General features: G+C 39.7%; 1 protein-coding gene across 12 annotated transcripts in view; it reads right to left on the reverse strand.

Annotated features, from left to right (window-relative positions):
- Positions 1–10,943: 10,943 nt before the first annotated feature.
- Positions 10,944–20,994, reverse strand: part of LRRC49 (leucine rich repeat containing 49) — a 253,934-nt gene continuing 243,883 nt past the window's right edge. For 9 of the 12 annotated variants that reach the window (XM_080663538.1, XM_080663543.1, XM_080663542.1 and 6 more), the window contains one exon: positions 10,944–11,563. In XM_080663538.1, coding sequence (XP_080519664.1) covers positions 11,360–11,563 — 204 coding nt within the window. In that variant the 3' untranslated portion in view covers positions 10,944–11,359. The remainder of the gene's footprint in view (positions 11,564–20,994) is intronic. The other 3 variants (XM_080663549.1, XM_080663544.1, XM_080663548.1) reach the window with 2 other exon arrangements.

Genomic DNA, 20,994 nt, shown 5'->3' on the forward strand with positions numbered 1-20,994 from the left:
CATTGTTTTCAATGATTTTCAAATTTAAAGATATTATATTGTTGTACCCTACATGATGTAAAGATATTAAAAATCAGAAATCAAAGGCTGTTTCTAAAATGAGGATCCAAATTAAGTGAAACTGGTTTACTGCACAAACCCCTAGATAAAGCTTCATTACCCACCCAGTTGTTTTCCTAAATATGCTGGAGAGAGAGCAATGAAGACCAGTTCAGATATAGTCAGGGACCCTACAGACCTATGGAGGAGATGGGCAGATAAAATACAAGTAAATTCTAAGAAAGGAAGACAAGGGCTTGTGCAATCATTGATAAGGATACCTTGCCCACAGGAGACCGAGTATAGCTTAGCTAGATGAAAAAGTAGAAAGAAATGTTGCAAAATACCCAAGGCCTTAGGGAATAGAAAATTAGCATGGTATGTGTCGCAAATAGTTTCAAAATGGCTGCAATATTATTTCCCATTTCACATGCTCTGCTGACACTGTGACTTTGATACTCTACCCATCGAGAGCTGAATCTATATGATCCAGGATCTGAAAGTGATGCTATGTGATTTCTGAGGCTATGTCATACAATATGATAGAGCCTAGGACACATGCTCTTGGAACCTAGTCACCATGCTGTGAGGAAGCCCAATCAGCCACCTCAAGAGGTCATGAGTAAGTGTTCAGGGTAATAGCCCCAGCTGAGGTCCCAATAAGCAGCTACTATCAACCACAAGATATATGAGTAAGTAAACCTTCAAATTATTCCTGACCCCAGCCTTTTCGTCTTCCTTGCTGAGGCCCCAGATATCATTCAGCAGGGGGGAAAGTATAGCAGTAGAGAGGGCTTCATGCATGGTTCAATTAGTTCTCCTTCTCCATTTATCTTTAATTTCTCAGCTCTCCCCTGTGGATGTGGGTGGTTTCTTCACAGTATTGAAGTAACTGTAGGAGCTCCAGGCTTCACATTTGTGCACCTTGGAGAGAGAGAGAGAGAGCTCTTAGTCCTAAACATTCAAAACAAACAAACAAACAATTGCACTATTCTCTAATTGGCCCAAACTGAGCCAATTTCTGATGTTAAAGTCCATATGTTAATTGGCTTTGGCCTGATTCACTGTACAATAACTATAGCAAAAGGCATGAGACTCTGTTAACCAGCTAATGTCAATCAAGGCCCATTCTGGAGCTAGGATGTGAAGGCAATCCCACCAAATTAAATTTCTGCTATCCTGGTGGAGGGGATATTTATGTTCCTCAAACCACTTTCGCTAGAACACCGGTGGACCCCAGCACTCTAAATGAGAGGGCTACAGATAGTTTGGTGGTTTCAGAAAAGTAAAAAATAATTTTTAAAATGTTTTTATAAATATTCAACAAATTTGGAACATAAAAAAATTAATTATTTTCACAGAAGTATGAACATGCTCTTATTTTTATACTAGAGGCTGGGTGCACAAAATTCGTGCACGGGTGGGGGGTGTGTCCCTCAGCCCAGCTTGCACCCTCTCCAACCTGGGACCCCTTGAGGGATGTCTGACTGCCTGTTTAGGCCCTCTCACAATCCAGGACTGCAGGCTCCCAGCCGCTCGCCCGCCTGCCTGCCTGCCTGATTGCCCCTAACCACTTCTGCCTGCCAGCCTGATCACCCCCTAATCACTCCCCTGCTAGCCAGGTCGCCCCTAACTTCCCTCCCCTGCTGGCCTGGTCACCCCTAACTGCTCTCCCTTGGCAGCCTGGTCACCCCTAACTGCCCTCCCTTGCAGGCCTGGTCCCCCCCAACTGCCCTCCCTTGCAGGCCTGGTCCCTCCCAACTGCCCTCTCCTGCTGGCCATCTTGTGGTGGCCATCTTGTGTCCACATGGGGGCAGGATCTTTGACCACATGGGGGCAGCCATCTTGTGTGTTGGTGTGATGGTCAATTTGCATATTACTCTTTTATTAGATAGAATTCTTAAAGAATATCCATGTTCCAATCAGTTGTTTGCTGCCAAGAATCAGTATAGTCCCTTTGGGCCAAGTTAGCTTCTCACCATTCACATTCTATTGTCCACTTGACTATAACTTCTGTGAAGCTGAAGCCACTCTTGCTTACTTGTGTACCTCCTGCCACAGCACAGTGCCTGGCATATAGTAAATACACAAATAAATATTTGCTGAATAAATGAGTTTTCTTAGCTTACATATTTGTCATTTCTATTATGATGTTTTTATCCCCAATTCACCAAGATAGTTTACTGGAGATTAAGAATAATGATAAATTTATTATATTAATGCAAATAATAGAAACCTAAAAAAATTAGCTAATTCCAGTGCAAATGAGATGAGAAAGTGAATGTGCTGAGCAAAAGAAATTGTGTAAAATGAGAATTTGACATAAATATGTGAAAAAGAAAAATGTGAATATGAACTACAACTGTACCTTGTTAAGTCTAATAAAATGTGGTTTTTATTGAACTGGTGATGTTTTTATCCTTAGCTCTAACTTCATTGTCTATTATGGATCTATCTATTTCTCATAGCAAAACCTCCATTTTATATATTCCTAAATCCATATAGGAAAAATGAGTGGGTGAAAAATTCCCAGTGATTCAAAAGGAAGCAATTAAGGAGGAAAACAAAACATGTGACAAGTGAAATCACAAATTGAGTAGGTTAATTTAAACCCAGTTAGTTTTATAATTCTAATAAATACAGAAGGACTAAATTCAACCTTTAGGAAGCTAAATTGTGAATTGGATAGAAATATAAATTGTATGCTATTTAAAAGAAGCATACCTAAAACATAAGAACATAGAATGGTTCAACTTAAAGCATACAGAAATACCTCATTCCAATGTTAATAAAAAGAAAGCTGGTGTAGCTTTATTGAACTAAATTACTTCAAGGCAAAAATAATTTTTAGAAATAAAAGAGAGTCATCTCATAATGTCAAAAACATTATCTAAGATATGTCAAGTTTTTAATTTGTTTGCTTTTTGTTAATTCTCATGCAAGAATATTTTCCCCCCATTGATTTTTAGAGAGTGGAAGGGAGGGGGAGAGACAGAGAGAAACACCCATGTGAGAGAGACACATTGATTGGTTGCCTCCCGCATGCACCCTGACCAAGCCAGGAATAGAGCCTGCAACGGAGGTGAGGTCTGTGCCCTTGACTGGTATTAAACTCACGACCCTTCAGTTCATTGGCTGATGCTCTAACCATTGAGAAAAACTGGCTAGGGCATGACTTTTTAATTTGTAAGCACCTTATAAAACATGCTCTTAAATGCATAAAGCAGAAAATAATGAAATGCAAAAATATTTTTCTTTATAGAAATTGGCAGCCTGATTATAAAGTGTACATGGAAATGCAAAGACCTAGACTAGCTACAACAATTTTGTAAAAGAAGGACAAAGCTGAAGGAGTTATATTACTTAATTTCAAGACTTGTTACAGAGTAGCAGTAATCATGACAGTATGGTATTCATGTAAAAATAGAAAAATGGAACAGAATACTAAGTCCAGAAAGAGACCCACATGTCTGAGTCCATGGATTTTCAAGAAAGTTACCTGGGCCATTCAATAGGGGAAAGGGACTCTGAACTAAATTGTGCTGGAACAGCTGGGTTCCCAGAAAAACAAAGCACACTTTGTCCCCTACTTCACAGTATTCACAAAAATCAATTCAAAAAGGACCCGAGTCCTAAATATAATTACTAAAACCATAAAGTTTCTAGAAAAAACAGAGAAGAATATCTTTGCAAACTTGGGGCAGGTAAACCATTGTAAAGAGAACATTATAAAGCACTTGCCATCAAAGATAAATTGATGAATTAAACTTGTGGACAAAAAGGGGTCACATGCTAACCTGACTAGCTCAGGGAAGGCCTGTGTGGTGGCTTTGCAACCTCAGAGACCTAAAGTAACCACAAAGGATGGTCTGAAATTAAAACTTCTTAAATTAAAAAGCAGTAAAGCCCTTGGCTGCTTATCTTCCCTGAAAAAGGTCAATCTTTACCTTAACTGAGCCTATTGTCTTTTTGCATCTATGATAACATATCGTTGGAATGTCAAAGTAATTTTCCTTTTTTCCGAACCCCTCAAGGCACAGGCACACTCTGGGGAGACCAAAAATCCCCTCATTGTTATTGAGTTAATTGTTGACTGTTAACTACCCTGCACCCACCTAAGTAAAAGAAGCATGTGTCCATCATTTTACTTTATATCCAGAGATTTCCCACTTTGCTTTCTCCCGCCTCCCGAATCTCTCACCAATGGATTTCATGTAACCCCCTACGTCTCCTCTTTTGGTTGTAATGCACAAAACAAGGTGCAAAATGCCATTCTCCGGAGCATCATCTCAATCCATTGTTAAGATTCTGCTTTCCAGCATTTGTCAACAGTTTGGCTCAAATAAACTCAAAAAATTCTTCACAGGTTTGAATGTTTCTTACATCAACAAACTATCATAATTCAAAACAGAAGCATGTACCTAGAACATATACATAACTCATATAAATCAATAATAAAAAGACAGACAATTCAAGTTAAAACAGGCAACAGATCTGAGTATTTGATTCACAAAAGAAGATATAAAAACGATCCAAAAGCACATAAAAATGTGATCAACATCATTAGACATCAGAAAAAAATAAAATTAAAGCAACAATGAGATGGCTGATAAAGCCCACTGGAATAGCTAAAAATAAAAAGGTCTCAAAAATAAATGCTGGCAAATATGTGGAGCGGTTGAAACTCTCCTTACATTGCTGAAGGGAGTGTAAAATTAAACAACCACTAACAAAACGTATGACAGTTCCTTCCATAGTTAAACTTAAAACTATTCCATGACCCAGCAGTTCCACTGCATGAAAATGTCTCTTTATAATAGCCCCAAGTTAGTAACAACCCATTGGAATGGTTAAACAAATTTTGATATTTCATACTATTTAATAAAAAACAATCAATTACTTAAACATGAAAAAGTATGGGTGATTCTCAAAAATATTTTGTTGGGTAAATGAAGCCCAATACAGAAAAGTACACACGTTATTGTTCCACTTATAGGAAGTTCCAGAATAGACTAATTTAATTAATGGCAAAAGGAATTAGAAAAATAGTTGCTCCCCCACTGGCTGCTCTGAAAATCCATCTTTGCATTGTTTCTGGTCTGCAGCTTTCTCGTTGGAATCCTTAAACTCACTTTGTAAATAATTTGCTGCATCGGGTCACTGCGTGCTCCACCCAGTCAGACGCAGCCTGACACCAGCTCCGGGATCACCACCCAGGACTTTAAGGAGAAGAAGAAAGTTGTGGAGGAGGCAGAGCATAGAAGAGAGATAAGAGGAAAATGGGGAGCAGGAGGCTGACAATAGGTAGAGGAAGAGGAAGATGGTGAGGGAGGTGGATAAGGCAGGAGGCTGAGGCAGCTCCTAGTACCTGCAAACAGGCAGCTGAAGGTGATGAGGATGGCGATGCTGACCCCAAGAAGCAGAGGACCTCTGAGGATGACTAACAGCAAAAAAGGAAAAGTTAAACATAAAAATAAAAAAAAAACAACACCGTGACCTATTCACTCTCCACTTCCCATCTCAGAATTTGCAACAGGGGAGGAAATGGTTTTCCTTCAAAGTACTTTAAAAGGGGAAATTTGTTTACATTTTTAATTTACATTTTCTATCTTTGTACATATTTTTAGGGTCAGCCATTTTTAATGTTCTTGGGATGACTAATCCAGCGTCTAGGGCACGCTCTGTGCTACTTCTGCTTTCACTTGTGGTGTGACCATGTTTATTATAATCTCAAAGGAGGAAAAACCCTTGTAAAAAAAGCAAAAACAACAAAACAATCTTATTTGCATTTTCCAGTAACTTTGTATATTAGGCTGTACAATAAGTAGTTGTTTTGTGGAAGATGGTTAAAAAGGCCAAAGATAAAAGATTTTTATTTTTTCCCTTTTCCGTCTATGAAATTGCTGTTTATTTCTATTGTTTATTTTTTTGGCCTGTTGGGTTTATGTGTAAAACAATGTTGTCCGACAATAAACTGGAATTTTAGTTTGCTGAGTTGTTCTAACAAAAACTAAAGTTGCTCATAGTGGAGGGACAAGGACTGACTAGGAGACCTTTTCTGAAGTGATTAAAATGTTTCATATCTTAATTGGGATGTTGATTATATTCTAAAATTAATCAGTTATACATTTATGTGCATTTCACTGTATATCAATGCCTTCCTATATAATGAAAAGCTAATATGCAAATAGACAAAACAGAGGAAAAACTGAACTGGTAGCTATGACATGTACTGACCACCAGGGGGCGCATGCGGAACATGGCAGGTGTGCAGGCAGCAGAGTGCGGAACATGGTGGGCATCGGCCGTGGTGGGATGGTGCAGCAGGTGAGCGGGGGTGCCAGACCAAGGCAGGGCACCAGTCGCTGTCATCAGGGCGAGCCTCTGGTGGTTACTGAAAATTCTTTGCTCCTGCGCGCTGCGGTCTGCCCTGCGCTTGCACCTGCTGCCGGCACCGGCCCTGCTCGCACCCACTGCTGGTGCCTGGCACCAGTCCTGATTGCGGGTGTGAGCAGGGCCGGCACCAGGACCAAGGCTGCTGGCAGACAGGCGACCGGGGGGCCGCCGCAGGAGGGGCCAGGAGGAGGTGTGGAGGATGGGCTGAGACCCTCTCCTGTGCCCACTGCTGCCTCGAAGCCCACAGTTCCTTTCAAAGTGCACAAATTCATGCACTGGGCCCCTAGTCTTTAATAAAAGCTCTTGAACAATCTGCACAAAAGCCATGCTCCACACACACACACACACACACACACACACACACACACATCATAAACACACATGGTCATATTAAGCATCAGACAACAAAAATGAAAATCTAATTGTCAGTGAGTATGTGGAATGACCGGAACTTGTATTCTCTGCTTGTGGGTGTGTAAACAAGCTGACAATATTTAATCCAGGCAAGTGTGTGCATATGGCCTACCAATTACACCACTAACTGTGTACCTCCCCCAAACCACATGCAAATAAGTCCTGTACATTCAAAGCAGTATTGTCTGTAATAGTTATAAATCAGAAGTCACCAACAGGCAAATTGACATATAGATAGTGTATCACCCATACCACCAAATATCAAACAGCAGTAAAAATGAAAAGAGCAGAGTTACTCCCATCAGTTGTTTCTGAGTAGAGATACTCAGCAACAGAATATTGAGTGGAAAAAATGATGCAGAAAAATATACATTGCATAATACCATTTATACTAAACTTGAAAATATAAAATCTCAATTCAATGAACTCCCTATGCATGTATGCATAAAGAGAATGGTATGAAAACATGAATGAATATTAAGTATTGAATTCAGGATAGTGGTTACCTCTAGGGAGGGAAAGAGGTACCTAGGAACTCCATCTCTATTTACAATGTTTTATTTTAAAAATCTGAAGCAAATGTGGAAAAATATTAATATCTCATGCTCGGTGATGGATATAGGGTATTTATTTGGGATATTATTCTATATGCATTTCTGCATGTTGAAATATTTCAAGGTAAACAAAGAGAAAACTCTCTGACAACTCAAGCTTAGAGAGACTGGTGTAAGGAATTAATAGTTTCATTGTCTCCTGAAGAGAAACTGAAACTGTCCCACTGCCCAGGAAATATAGGAGTCATTTATTCTTTGGAACTTTGGGTGTACTTTAGCTCATTTATTTATCCTGATCCTCTTTCCAAAAAGGATTCAAGGTAGCTTGCAACAAAAGACACATACAATGAGCCCAGAAAACATAAACATAAGTAGAAAATCAGGGTCAGACATAAGTATTCCATCAATACTGGATAACCACAGCTGCTGTGATCAAGTTTCAAACTTGGCTCTGGACTTGTTGGCAATAGTCACCATTCCATCTCCAGCTGACCCATCAAAGCAGGCTATGAAAACCAACCTTTGTTCTTCATAATTTAGACCTAATATTTCCTGAGCAGTCTCTGTATTCTATTTTTCATTTTGCCTTGCTAAATAGCCAGGTTCTTTTTTCCCTTGTTCTTTTGTCCCTCCCTCCCTCCCTCCCTTCCTTTTCATTCTTTATTTTACCCAAATGCCAGGTCCTTAAGACTGGCAGTGGTTATGAATGCAGGTTCAATTTACTATTTATTGGCTGAAATACCCTGAGGTGAGATTTTTAACTTCTCTGTGCCTTCGTTTTCTAATGTTCAAATGGGAATTATCTATCACAGTGGTAGATTACATGAGATAATGCATGTGAAAAGCTTTGAATGATGCTAGTCACTGCTCAGTAACTCTTAGCTGTTGTTATGATTATTACTCCCTGGAGGAGAGTATGAATCACAGTGTATCTCATGCCCCGGTCAGGAACAGATCAGGAGCAGGGTAAGGCTTCACTGTCTCACATGCAAGACTGGCAGTGGCGTGAAGCTCAGGAAGTGGGAGCTGACCAGCACCACTCTCAGACTCAGCAGCAGTTCCCAGTCTCAGATGCAAGTGCACTTACCAGCCACCCGCAGATCTAGCAGCACACTTAACCATCCAGCTGTTGCACAGGAACACGAGGGAGACTGGATATTTCTCCTTCTGAGGCAAACACAAGATTCTGTTTCTGCTTGAGAATCCTTTTGGAGAAAAGCAGGCTTTCAGCACAGACTGGCCTGGACGGCCTCAGACCACGGGATGTGCATCTCTGCCCTTCCTGAAGACGCAGGGAGAGCCCACATTCAGAGGACAAGTTACTCTAGGCGTCACCACTACCTACCTAGGAGCCTCACTTGATTCCAGGCCCAGCAGACTCCTGCTCCTTGTCCTCTCATCTGGAGATTATCTGAGGAACTCCAACAAAATGGGTTGGGAAGAAGCTGAGCTGAAGGGGAGAGGAACTAGAAAGGACGACGCAGACATGGGGAGTTTAGAACCAGGCAAAATAAGGATTCAAGAAGTAGAAATCAATCAGTATGGGGCAGAGGGGCAAGACAAGAGGGAGCTCAGGTACAAAGGGATGAAAGACCAAGAGACTAAAACTGGGGCATAAGGAGATTTGGTTTCAGGAACATGATAGACATCCTATTACTAGGCCTGAAGCAGAGGGTAGGACCTAGACTCTAGGTAGAGCCAGCAGTGCCTGTGGGCTTGCTGCCAAGTCATTGAGTGCTGACTTAGGGTTCCTTAAATTCCCAGAATAACTGGGGAGGGCCAAGAATGCATGCATATGTGAGGGTCAAGTCCCTTTAGCATAAGTGATGAGAGGGGTAAGGGAGGAGAGGCAGCATTAAGGAAGCAAGACAGATTATTTATTAAGCAGCCAGTCTGTTTGTCGGCCAGCCCTAGAGCCAGCAGCAGTCCCCACACTGCTGAGCAGTCACGAGTTACCTTTCCTATTCACCAGAAGCCCACAAGCATGGTATTCTTATTCTCGCTCAACATCGCTCTTCTGTGTCAAACAAGATATAAACCCAGGAGAGCACCCTTTACTAGTCAGAGGAGAGGTCCATATGTTTCAGTTTAGAGACTGGAGGATCATCAAGAAACGCCAATAGCTTTTCCTGTCCTGGGGCACCAATTCTGTGGTTCAACTTGTAGCTAGAAGAATAATAGCTCCATTTGTTGGCTGTTCACTGTGTGCCAGGCATTATACTGCTTTAAATGCATTATATCTCATGTGATCCTCACAACAATATTATGAGGTGGGCACTATTATGAGGAAACAGGTTCAGATTGGTTGCAAACTCTCAAGATGGTAGCTCAAGTGTCAAGATACAAACCCATGCCGAAACCGGTTTGGCTCAGTGGATAGAGTATAGGCCTGTGGACTGAAGGGTCCCGGGTTCGATTCCGGTCAAGGGCATGTACCTTGGTTGCGGGCACATCCCCAGTGGGAGGTGTGCAGGAGGCAGCTGATCGATGTTTCTCTCTCATCGATGTTTCTAACTCTCTATCCCTCTCCCTTCCTCTCTGTAAAATATCAATAAAATATATTTTAAAAAAAAAGATACAAACCCAGGACAGTGTGACTTAAAGAGCCATGTTCTGGCCTGGCCTGTGTGGCTTAGTGGTTGAGTGTCGACCTATACACCAAGAGGATGCACAGGCCTGGGTTGTAGGTGTGCAGGAGGCAGCCGATCAATGTTCTCTCTCATCGATGTTCCTATCTCTCTCCCCCTTCCTTCCTCTCTCTCTGAAATCAATTTTTAAAAAAAAAAAAACATTAAAAAAAAAGCCACATTCTGAAACATGATGCTGACCTCCTAAACTCGAGAACTCCTTTCTGGGGGAGGAGGACCAAGAGCTCTTAGAGATGTGGGGCCTGAGCGCTGCAGCAGCAGCTTGCCTGCTTCCTCCCAGCATTTTGGTTTGACTTTGTTGTCCTCTCTCATTCTTGTTCCACATCTTGGTGGGCCTGCTGCCAGTTAACAGGTGCTAGGCGAAATCTGAGCAAATTGGAGAAGTCCCATTTACTGACCTGTGAGATCATTTTCTAAAGTGGTCCCATCTCTAGCTGCGGGAATGCACTCCAACCAGCCTCCTGAGTGGCACGAACATGGACAAACCCCAGCTTACCACCCGTTTTCCCGTTTGATCTTTAAATGAAATTGGAACCATTCACCCATAAATCCCTAGTGCTTCTGAGGTACAGGTACACAGCCTGCCAGAAAAAAAAAAAAAGCCCAAGAATAGCTAACAGTAGAAGGAAACACCTTTCAGAGAAGCCGAATTGAAACTGCATTTTACATTCACGAAGGATCCCTTAAAACAAAGCATTTTCTTCCTGCTGGTTTTGACTCATTTTCATATTTCCTGCCCCCAGTGGCCCTGGGATCTCCTGTGGTGTTCCGAGGGGATGCACCTAGATGAGGGCCTCTTCCCACCTGAGTGAAGAGAAGGCTCCGACTCAGCTAAAGGGGAACTATAAAGAAAATGACAATTCTGACTGGAATAATGAGGCAAACATACTTTGTTTACTAATTTATTAGTAAGTTTAATAATAAACTTATACAAAAGAACATATTTTTGGCTTTGAAATCATGACATAAAACAGGAAGGCAAATAATTGGAAATTATCAGCTCAAAGATGGTAGAATCAACTCATGCTGAACCTGAGTAACACTCCAGCTGGGCGGCAACAGGGCGCACCAGCCGAGCTGGCTCCACCTGCTCAGCTCCCCCGGCTCAGCTCCCCGCGGTGGTCTGGTCACCGCGTACAGGAAAATCACCTTTCTCTCCATTCCTTCTTTCCATCCTGACTTGAACTACGAGAACAGTGATGCATCCTAGTTTGTAGGATAGTGTTGTTTTCTTAACTTGTTTGAACTACGTTTTTAACCTTCAAGAACAAAAAACTGCTAAAATCAATTGTAACTATAAAGCCATTTCTAATTTTGGTCAGCTATCTGCTGTAGGCAAAGCTTCATATAGGAATTTTTGTTGCGAGTTTCCAAGACTGCATCCCTAACAAGCTCGATGAACATCTGTGGCCAAAGCTTCTGCAAAGCCTCTTTTTTCATGTTGATTTCTGTGGCTTCCTTCACAAGGTCCTCTATGTAAATTTTGCAGAATTTCTTTTTTTCCTTTGTTTCCTGTTAAAAAAAGAAAAATCTGCACTGAATCATAATTAATCCAGAAGCCAAAGCAACAATGAACCAGGGAAACTTGAATACTTTCCTAGACAGTAACACCTGTCAGGGCAGCACTAGCTGACAGCAGTAATACTTTCCTGGACAGTCTGGACACAGAGTTGTGCTTCAGAAAAGACAGCAATCGGGAGCTCGCTGCTTCCCAGCCCACTCCTACCTCCATTGGACAACTCTGTGGGAGATGCAGGCTTGATCCCCAGTGGGGGGCATACAGGAGGCAATGATTCTCTCTCATCATTGATATTTCTCTCTCTCTCTGCCTCTTCCTCCCTCTCTGAAATCAATAAAAATATATATATTTTTAAAAAGTACAAGGAGGAAGAGGAAATATATACAAGCCTGGGATCCATAAGTTGGCCTTTGAAAGAAAGTAATAAGTCAGTCACACAAAGACAAATACCATATTATCTCACTTATATGTGGAATCTAACGAACAAAATAAACTGATGAACAAAATAAAAACAGAGGCATGGATACATGGAACAGACTGACAGCTGTCAGAGGGGAAGTGAGGGGGACTGGATGAAAGAAGAAGGGATTAGCCAAAGAACATATATGCATAACCCATGGACACAGACAGCAGTGTGGTGATGGCCAGAGGGAAGGGGAGAGCTGAGTAGGAGCCGGGGCTAGGTGGGGCAGGGCAAAGGCAGGGGAAAATGGGGACATCTATAATAGCATAAATAATAAAGTTAAAAAAAAAGGGGGCACACACACAGAAGGAGGAAACACCTTTCAGAGAAGCCGAATTAAAACTGCATTGTACATTCACGAAGGATCCCTTAAAACAAAGCATTTTCTTCCTGCTGGTTTTGACTCATTTTCATATTTCAAAATGGTAGCTCAAGTGTCAAGATACAAACCCAGGACAGTGTGACTTAAAAAACCATGTTCTGAGGAGGAGGAGGAGGAGGAGGGGGAGGAGGAGGAGGAGGGGGAGGAGGAGGAGGAGGAGGAGGAGGAGGAGGAGGAGGAGGAGGAGGAGGAGGAGGAGGAGGAGGAAAGAAAGAAGAAAGAAAGAAAGAAAGAAAGAAAGAAAGAAAGAAAGAAAGAAAGAAAGAAAGAAAGGGAGAAAGAAAGAGAGAAATAAATAGTGCTTTTTCTCAACTTCTGGGTCTGGTAGTCTACAATTGAAAAATCTTCAAAACACAGCAGTAGAAGCTTTGGACCCAAGGATATTTGGGCACTGGGTCTCAGTTTCATCCCAGAGGCTGAAACAAAGCCATTTTGTTTAATGCAGGAATTCAACATTAATTTTGGATATTGATATTTTTGGGGAGTATAAAGGCATGATGATGGAAAGTGTCATAATATATATGGAAAAATCAATGAAATAGACCAGATAATCAGAATAATAGGGAGATCAATTCACATCAATAAAGAAGGAAAGAGATGTCAATGAGACAATAGGTTTAACTACTTGAAAAACATCTACTGAAACCTCCAACTCAAAATGTTAAATTTAAAATATCAAAAGATATTGCCATTAAAATTACACTTATAGCCCTGGCCGTTTTTTCTCAATGGTTAGAGCACTGGCCCTCAGACTGAAGGGCTGCCAGTTTGATTCCCAGTCAAGAGCACCGACCTTGGTTGCAGGTTCCTCAGCCTGGGTAGGTGCCAGTGGGGGAGGCAACTAATAGATGTATCTCTCTCATGTTGATATTTTTCTATCTCCCCCTCCTTCCTCCCTTCCACTCTCTCTAGAAATCAATGGAAAAAATATCCTTGGGTGATTAAAAAAATTATACTCACAAAGATTAGATAAGAAGAAAAATACATTATAATGTTACATGGAAAAAATGCAAAATGAAATTTTGATAGAGGTTGGGTTATAAGAGTGTATGTATTTGTCAAAACTTAGCAATTATACACCTAAGACTTGTATTTCATTGTATATAAATTTTACCTCAAAAGAAGAAACTATATAAAATACTGAACTTTAATGATATGCATGCTGAATTACTTAGAGAGAAGCATGCTAATGTCTGCAATTACATTGAAATAAATTTAAAATATAAGGTGGATTTTGATGGACAGATGATGGATAGATGCATAGATATGTGACAAAGTAAGTACACTGTACACTACAATGTTAATAGTAGACTATAGGTTTGGGTAGATGGTTGTTTATTGTAAATTCTTTCAACTTTGCTGTACGTTTGAAATTTTCATTAAAAAGTTAGAAAAAGATATTTAAAACTATTGGAAGAAAATATATGGAAGTGTCATTAAGGTAGTTTTTGTGTTGTGAGACCATGAGTCTTTTTACCTCTTTTTTTCTATTTCTCTTCCTTTTCCATATTTTTACAACTTTTAAAACAACAAAATATATTTTACTTTTTTAAAAAATTGATTTTAGAGAGGAAGGAAGAAAGAAACATTGATGAGAGAGACACATCATCATGCCTCCTGCACGCTCCATTCTGGGCACCAAGCCCGAAACCAGGGCATATGCCCTGACCAAGAATTGAACCAGTGACCTCTTGGTGCCTGAGACAATGCCCAACCAACTGACCCACAGCAGTTGGGAAAAATATATTTTATATTCTTGATTAATTAATGTAAGTTAATGATGAATCTCAATTGTCACTAACTTTCCCTAATAGAAGCACATTTTGGAAATTTTCTTACGACATAAGATTTTTCTAAATAATCACTCACCATTCAGGGGTCAACTTGATTTGATTTAGTTCATAGGCTAAAAACAACAGGCCATTGGTTGACCTATCATAAAATATGTACAGATTTTTATGGGTGATAAACAAAAAATGGCTTCAGCTTGCAACTTCTCCGATGAACCTGATATCTCTAACTCTGAAGTATAGTATGGGACTTAGTCACCTACACTAAGTTAGCTTGTTGATGAGAACAGCATTTAGCTGCTCTCTTTTAACACTTGGTAAATCTGGGCTACACAGGGACTACCTACCAGGAAGAAAGACAAGTGTGAATCACCAGAGATTAATAACTGAAACGCACACTATTTCACAACGAGCAATGCATTTATAGAAGACACAGAGCATATTTAGTGAATGCCTCTCTTGCAGATTTCTAAGTATCTTAGAACACGATTTTGAATTAAAAATAAAAAAAGATAGCCCAGCTGATGTGGCTCAGCAGTTGAGCATTGACCCAGGAACCAAGAGGTTGCTGGTTTAATTTCTGGTCAGGGCACATGCCCTGGTTGTGGGCTCGATCCCCAGTAGGGGGCGTGCAGGAGGCATCTGATCAATGATATTCCTCTCTCATTGATGTTTCTATCACTCTATCCCTCTCCCTTCCTCTCTCTCTAAAAATCAATAAAAACGTATATTTTTTTAAAAGTTAAAGTTCTGGTAGTAAGGTGAAAAAACGTTATAGTAATTTAGGTATAACAAAAATTTAAAGAAGTTTTAAATGATGTATCTTGTTAAATAACGTATACATAATACAAAGAGAAACAAACTTTTCATAATTGGCATAGTGCAATTTTTGGTGCTTTAAAATTTCCTGCTATAGTTTTTTCCATTACTTCTTCACAAACATGTTGATACAGAAATGTATCTGCTATAATAACCTAGTAACTGTATTTGAAAGCATTTTCACTTCATCATCTCTTCTCTCCTCTAAGCCAATTACTCTGCATCTCCATGTAGTGTACTCTAAAACTCGTCAGGTGTCTGCCAGCACACCCCCTCTGCCCATACAGAATGATCCTGCTAAGAAGCACATTAGCAATACCTCTCTTGCCATGTCCATTAAGGAGCTGTTGTTGCTCTTTGAATAATGCTCTTCCCATTCTCAAATGCTTTCATATACTTGTTTTTCTATCCCACAATATCCCTGTGTGGTTCATAAAGCAAGTCCAATTTTATAAGTCCAATCCTGATGAGATGAATTATATACAATATTGTTTATATTATTTTATTGAACTAAAATGTTGTTGTCATGAAGATGGTTAGATGGAAAAAGTAGGTCAGCAGTGGGATTTGTTATAAAGCGAGTTTAACTATAATGATATTGTATTGGGATTTAATCCGTATCTTCATTTTATAAATAGGAAACTAAGGTCAATAGAAGTTGAGAAACTTGATCAGGATCAGACATCATCTACTACTATTTGCCTAGAGAAATCTCTAATCTAGTCCTCGAAGAAACTGCAGTCTAGTTGGAGAGATGGCCTAAACATACGAAAAGCTAACTTAAAACAGTAAGTGCTGAATGAGATGAGACAGCAGATACAACCAGTGTTCCGAGAAGAAAGCCCTTTTGCACTAGGTGGTCAAGCAGACTTCAGAGAGCGGCAGGGTACACTGTGAGTCCAAGGTCAGGAATAAGGGGTCTGAGTTCTGGAAGCAGCTTTTGTCAGTAACTTACCATGTGGTCAGTCCTGTTTCCAGTTTGCCTCATCTGTCTAAGGACAGGATTGGATTCTAGAGTCCCTTTTAGCTCTCTGATTCGACATCCATCATAAATCTTTTTTAGAATGAATCAGGAGAATGGATGGGCAATTACAAACCGACAAAATTATGCATGTCATATGTATAATTGTACATGTCATATGTACAATGAAAGAGTCTGCCTACCCTCATTTGTGAGAAACTCATTTCAATTAATTCCCCCAGTATGTAGAGAAGAGAGAGTGAGCACTTTGTGCTACAGAGATTTAAAATTTTTTCAAGAAGTGGAGAGGGAGAATAAATGGTATACGTGAAGGAATGCTGGGTTGTGAGTCAAGAGAGAGTGATTAAGGGACTAGAGTAAGATCTATCAGTGGTAGAATCAGGGTCCCAAATCTAAGTCTCCTGGTGACCTAATGTTCTTTTCTAAAATATTATGTAACTTCAAATTCATTCTTTTCCTTTGTTATTTCTCAAAACAGGAGTCAGCATTCCTTGTCTTTACTTCTTCTTGCTTATTTATGCTCAAACTACTTTAATTGAGATTCTGCTTCTATGACTCCACTGAAACGATTTCTGTTAAACACACACACACACACACACACACACACACACACACACACACACAGCCCAAAACCAAATAACTCACAATGACCTTGATTGCCAAATTTATCAACTTTTTTTTCTTTCTCGTTTGTGCCCTTGGTGTGTTAAGAGAAAATCTTAGCCTACCCAAGCAAGGTCATAAAGATTTTTCTCCTTTAAAAAAAAAAAAAAGAAGAACATTTTTTTTTTTTTTTTGCTTTTCATACTTGGATTTTTATTTAATCTGGATTTAATTTTTGCTGTATGGTATAAAGTAGGGTCTCCTCAGTACCATTTATTATGCAGTCTGTCTACATTAGTCTGCAAAACCTGCTGTCTGTATAGATTCTCCATACGCATGGGATAATTCTGGCTCTGTTTTGTGCACAGGTCCATTTGTCTATTCCTACACTGCCTTCATTACTATGCTGTATAATACTTGCTATCTGGTGAGGCAAGTTCTCCCACTTTTACTCTTGTGTATTTTAGGTCTATCAGATAATATTTTAAGAAACTGCTCTACCAGATAACTTTTATGATCAAATGGTGAATTTCCACAAATAACTCTGTCCACATTTTGATTAAAGCTGCCTTATATTTATGGATAGATTTAGGAAGAATTGACATTTTTATCATGTAAAAAGCTTCTGTCCAGCCCAGCTGGCATGGCTCAATGGTTGAGCATTGACCTATGAACCAGGAGATCATGGTTGGATTCCTGGTCAGGGCACCTGTCTGGGTTGCAGGTTCCATCCCCAGTGGGGGACGGGCAGGAGGTAGCTGATCAATGATTCTCTCTCATCATTGATGCCTCTCTCTCTTTCTCTCTCTCTTTCTCTCTCTCCTTTCCTCTCTGAAATCAATAAAATATATTTTTAAAAAATTTCAATCCATGAATATTATCTATTTAACTCTTCTTCAGGGTCTTTCTATAAAATTTCACAATTTCATTGAAACCTCATAAAAGACTTACACATATATTATTATTCATGCCTACAATGTTTGTTTTTGTGGTAAATGGTACATTATTTGAAATTAGTTTTTGAATAAATAATACAACCAAGATTAAATTATTGACTCCTTTCCTAAAAGCTCTTTATAATTTAGGTAGATCATTGCAAACTATTTTTTGTTTGTCATTTATCTTTCCTGATTTTATTCCCCTGAAGGTCTTTCTCATCCCAATGTTACACATTTTCCATTTCTTATATAATTTTTATGCTTTCATTATAAACTTTTAAATCTCTGGACCATTGGGAATTTATGCTGGTGTAAGATATAATGACCAAATCCTGCTCCCCCCTCAGTTTCCTAATTATTCTCAAATCATTTATTGGATAGTCCACCTAACCAGTTTAAGATTATTCTTTATCATATAATAAATTCTCTTTTGTATTCAGATATATACTTGACTTTTTATTGTATTCCATTAGTCCATTTCTTCATAACCATCGTGTTTGAACTGGTAAGACTTTATAACATGCCTTAACATCTAGCAGTACTGATCTTCTTTTTCAGAGTCTTTATGGCTATTTGTTATTTTCCCAGATGTACTGTAGGATCAACACACCTCAATGTAAAATGTTTGTACTTTTATTGGAATCACATTAAAATTTTAAATTAACTTAAGGAAAACTAACAATTAACTTTAGATCCTTATCCAAACATGATAGGTTTTTTCATTTGCATAAATCTTTTGTGTACTTCATTAATGTTTTAAAGTGAACTTCACAGTTCTTGCATATTTGTTGGTTAGTTTCTTACTAGGTATTTTATATTTTTGTGCTGTTACTGTGTGTCTTTCCTCCAATATATTTACTTTTTTGTTGTTATTTATATATATGGAAGCTGTTGATTCCTCCTCCATTACTGAATCTTCTTACAGTTTTTTATAGTTTCTCAATTAATTCTCTTGGGATTCCCAGGTATTCAATAATATTTGAAAATAATAAATTCACTCTCTTCTTGTTAAGTTACCAATGATTTCTTTCTCTGGTCTAACTGTATTATTTGCTTTGATAAATAATAATGGTGATATTGGACACTCTTGTCTTGATTCTGACTTCAGTAAAGCATTGGTGTTTATTGCTGTGCACAGATCACCTCAAACTTGGTGGCTTAAAACAATGCATATCTGTTATCTAAAGTTTCCATGTGTCAGTCCAGGCATGGCTGAGCTTGAGGCCCTGCTCAGGACATCACAAGGTGTTGGCCAGGCTTCTTTTTCTGAAGCTTGGAGTCCTCTCCTAAGCTCAAGTAGTTGTGGCAGAATTCATTTCCTTGCAGTTGTTGGACTTAAGTCTCATTTTCTTGTGGGCTGTCAGCAGGCAGCTGCTCTCTAGAAGCTTCTCCAAGTTCTTTTCCATGTGACCTTCTCAAAATATGGGAGCTTATTACTTTAAGCCCTGTAGGAGACTCTCTCAGGGAAATCTTGAATCCCTTTTTAAACGATTGCCTGATTAGGTCAGGCTCATCCAGGATCATCTATTTTTACTAACTCAAGGTCAACTAATTAGGGATCTTAATTATATCTGCACAATTCCCTTACCCTTAGAAGCAAGTCAGAGGTTTTACCTGCACTCAGTGGAGGATATAGTCACAGAGTGTGAAGACCAGGGGTGAGAAATTGTGGAGGCCCTTTCAGTCAGAATTCTGCCTCCACTAATGCAAATGTTCCTAGAGCTTCCACATCATGCATGATTTTTACTATCCAATTTCTAGTTATTCTATTCTATTTAAAGAAAACTTAAAATGGGTGTTCAGTTATGTGAAATGCCTTTTCAATACCTATAGAAATCATCACAATTTTTCACTTTAGATCTATTAATTTGCTAGAATAAATTGCACTTGGCTATAGTGTTTGTTATTCATTTAATGTTCTGCTATATTTTGATTGATAACATTTTAAAAGGACTTTTGTAATATTAATATTCTTAGGTATCTGGTCTGGCTTTTCTTTTTCTGTGCAATCCTGACATAACATTTGAAATCAGTGTTATCCTGGCAACCTTGAAAAAATGTAAAGATGTTCTTTATTTCTCAGTGCTTTTGAATAATCTAAAAATCACTGGGATTATCTGCTTCTTAAAGAGTTGGTAGATTTCTCTATGAAACTGTCCTTGTTTTGAATGCAGCTCTTTCATATCTTTCTAAATGTCTTTTATAGAAATTGTTTAATTTTTGACTCATTAAAACAACTGCTTTCAGGAAGAGAAGGGCTCATAATCCTGACAGCTTGGCTTTCACTTTCCTTTTTTGACCAAATCAGGAAACTCCTGATGGCCAAAGGATTACATTCAGTCTCTTTCACGTAGCCCTCCTACCATCTTTCAGGCTCATCTTTTAACCACCTTCCTCAGTCTCTGTGCTTCAACAACACTAAACTGCTTATAGTTCCTGGCCTTTTCCTTATCTTCTTATACTTCTATGCCTTTTATTCCCACTGTTCTCTTTGCCAGCACTGCCCTTCCCTTTGTTATGTAGTTATTTTACCCTGTAAGACTGACACCAGGAAGCTCCTTCTTTAGAAAGCCTTCTTTGACCTGGTTCAGCCACCCCTCCAGCACTCTCTTGATATATTAATTTGTTATTATCCTTGTGTATGTCCATCTCCTCTATTAGAATGTAAGACCCATGAGGCTAACACAGGAACTTCTTACAGCCCAAGTATTACATGTGATAGGTGCTCAACATGATTTTTGAATGAGCAAAAGTATAAATGTAGACAGAATTAAAATGAGACAGAGATTAGCTGGCTAAGTATTTGAAGAGTTTTCTTAAGAAAGGGACTTGTTCTCTTTTTGACACAAAGCAGTACTAGAATCATTAAATGAAAATTATCAGCTTAATTTGGGTAAGAATTTCTTCATAGTTAGAGTTGTTCAGTGATATACAGCTATGAAGCAGTGACCTTTCTTGCACTAGAAGAATTGAAAGTAAAATCTGAACATCTTTTAGGATGCTATAAAAATACTAGAGGCCTGGTGCACGAAATTCGTGCACAAGGGGGGAGTGTCCCTCAGTACAGCCTGTACCCTTTCCAATTTGGGACCCACAGGGATCGGGCCTAAACGGGCAGTCGGACATCCCTCTCACAATCCAGGACTGCTGGCTCCCAACCACTCAACTGCCTGCCTGATTGCCCCTAAATGCTTCTGCCTGCCAGTCTGATTACCCCAAAACCACTCCCCTGCCAGCCTGATCAATGCCTCACTGCTCCTCTGCTGGCCGGAATGCCCCTAACTGCCCTCCCCTGCTGGCCTGGTTACCCCTAACTGCCCTCCCCTGCAGGCCTGGTCATCCCCAACTGCCCTCCCCTGCTGGCCTGGTCACCCCTAATTGCCCTCCCTTGCCAGCCTGGTCGCCCCCAATTGCCCTCCCCTGCAGGTCTGGTCCTTCCCCAACTGC

This window comes from Plecotus auritus, assembly GCF_963455305.1.
Source record: "Plecotus auritus genome assembly, chromosome: 1".
Lineage (NCBI taxonomy): Eukaryota > Metazoa > Chordata > Mammalia > Chiroptera > Vespertilionidae > Plecotus > Plecotus auritus.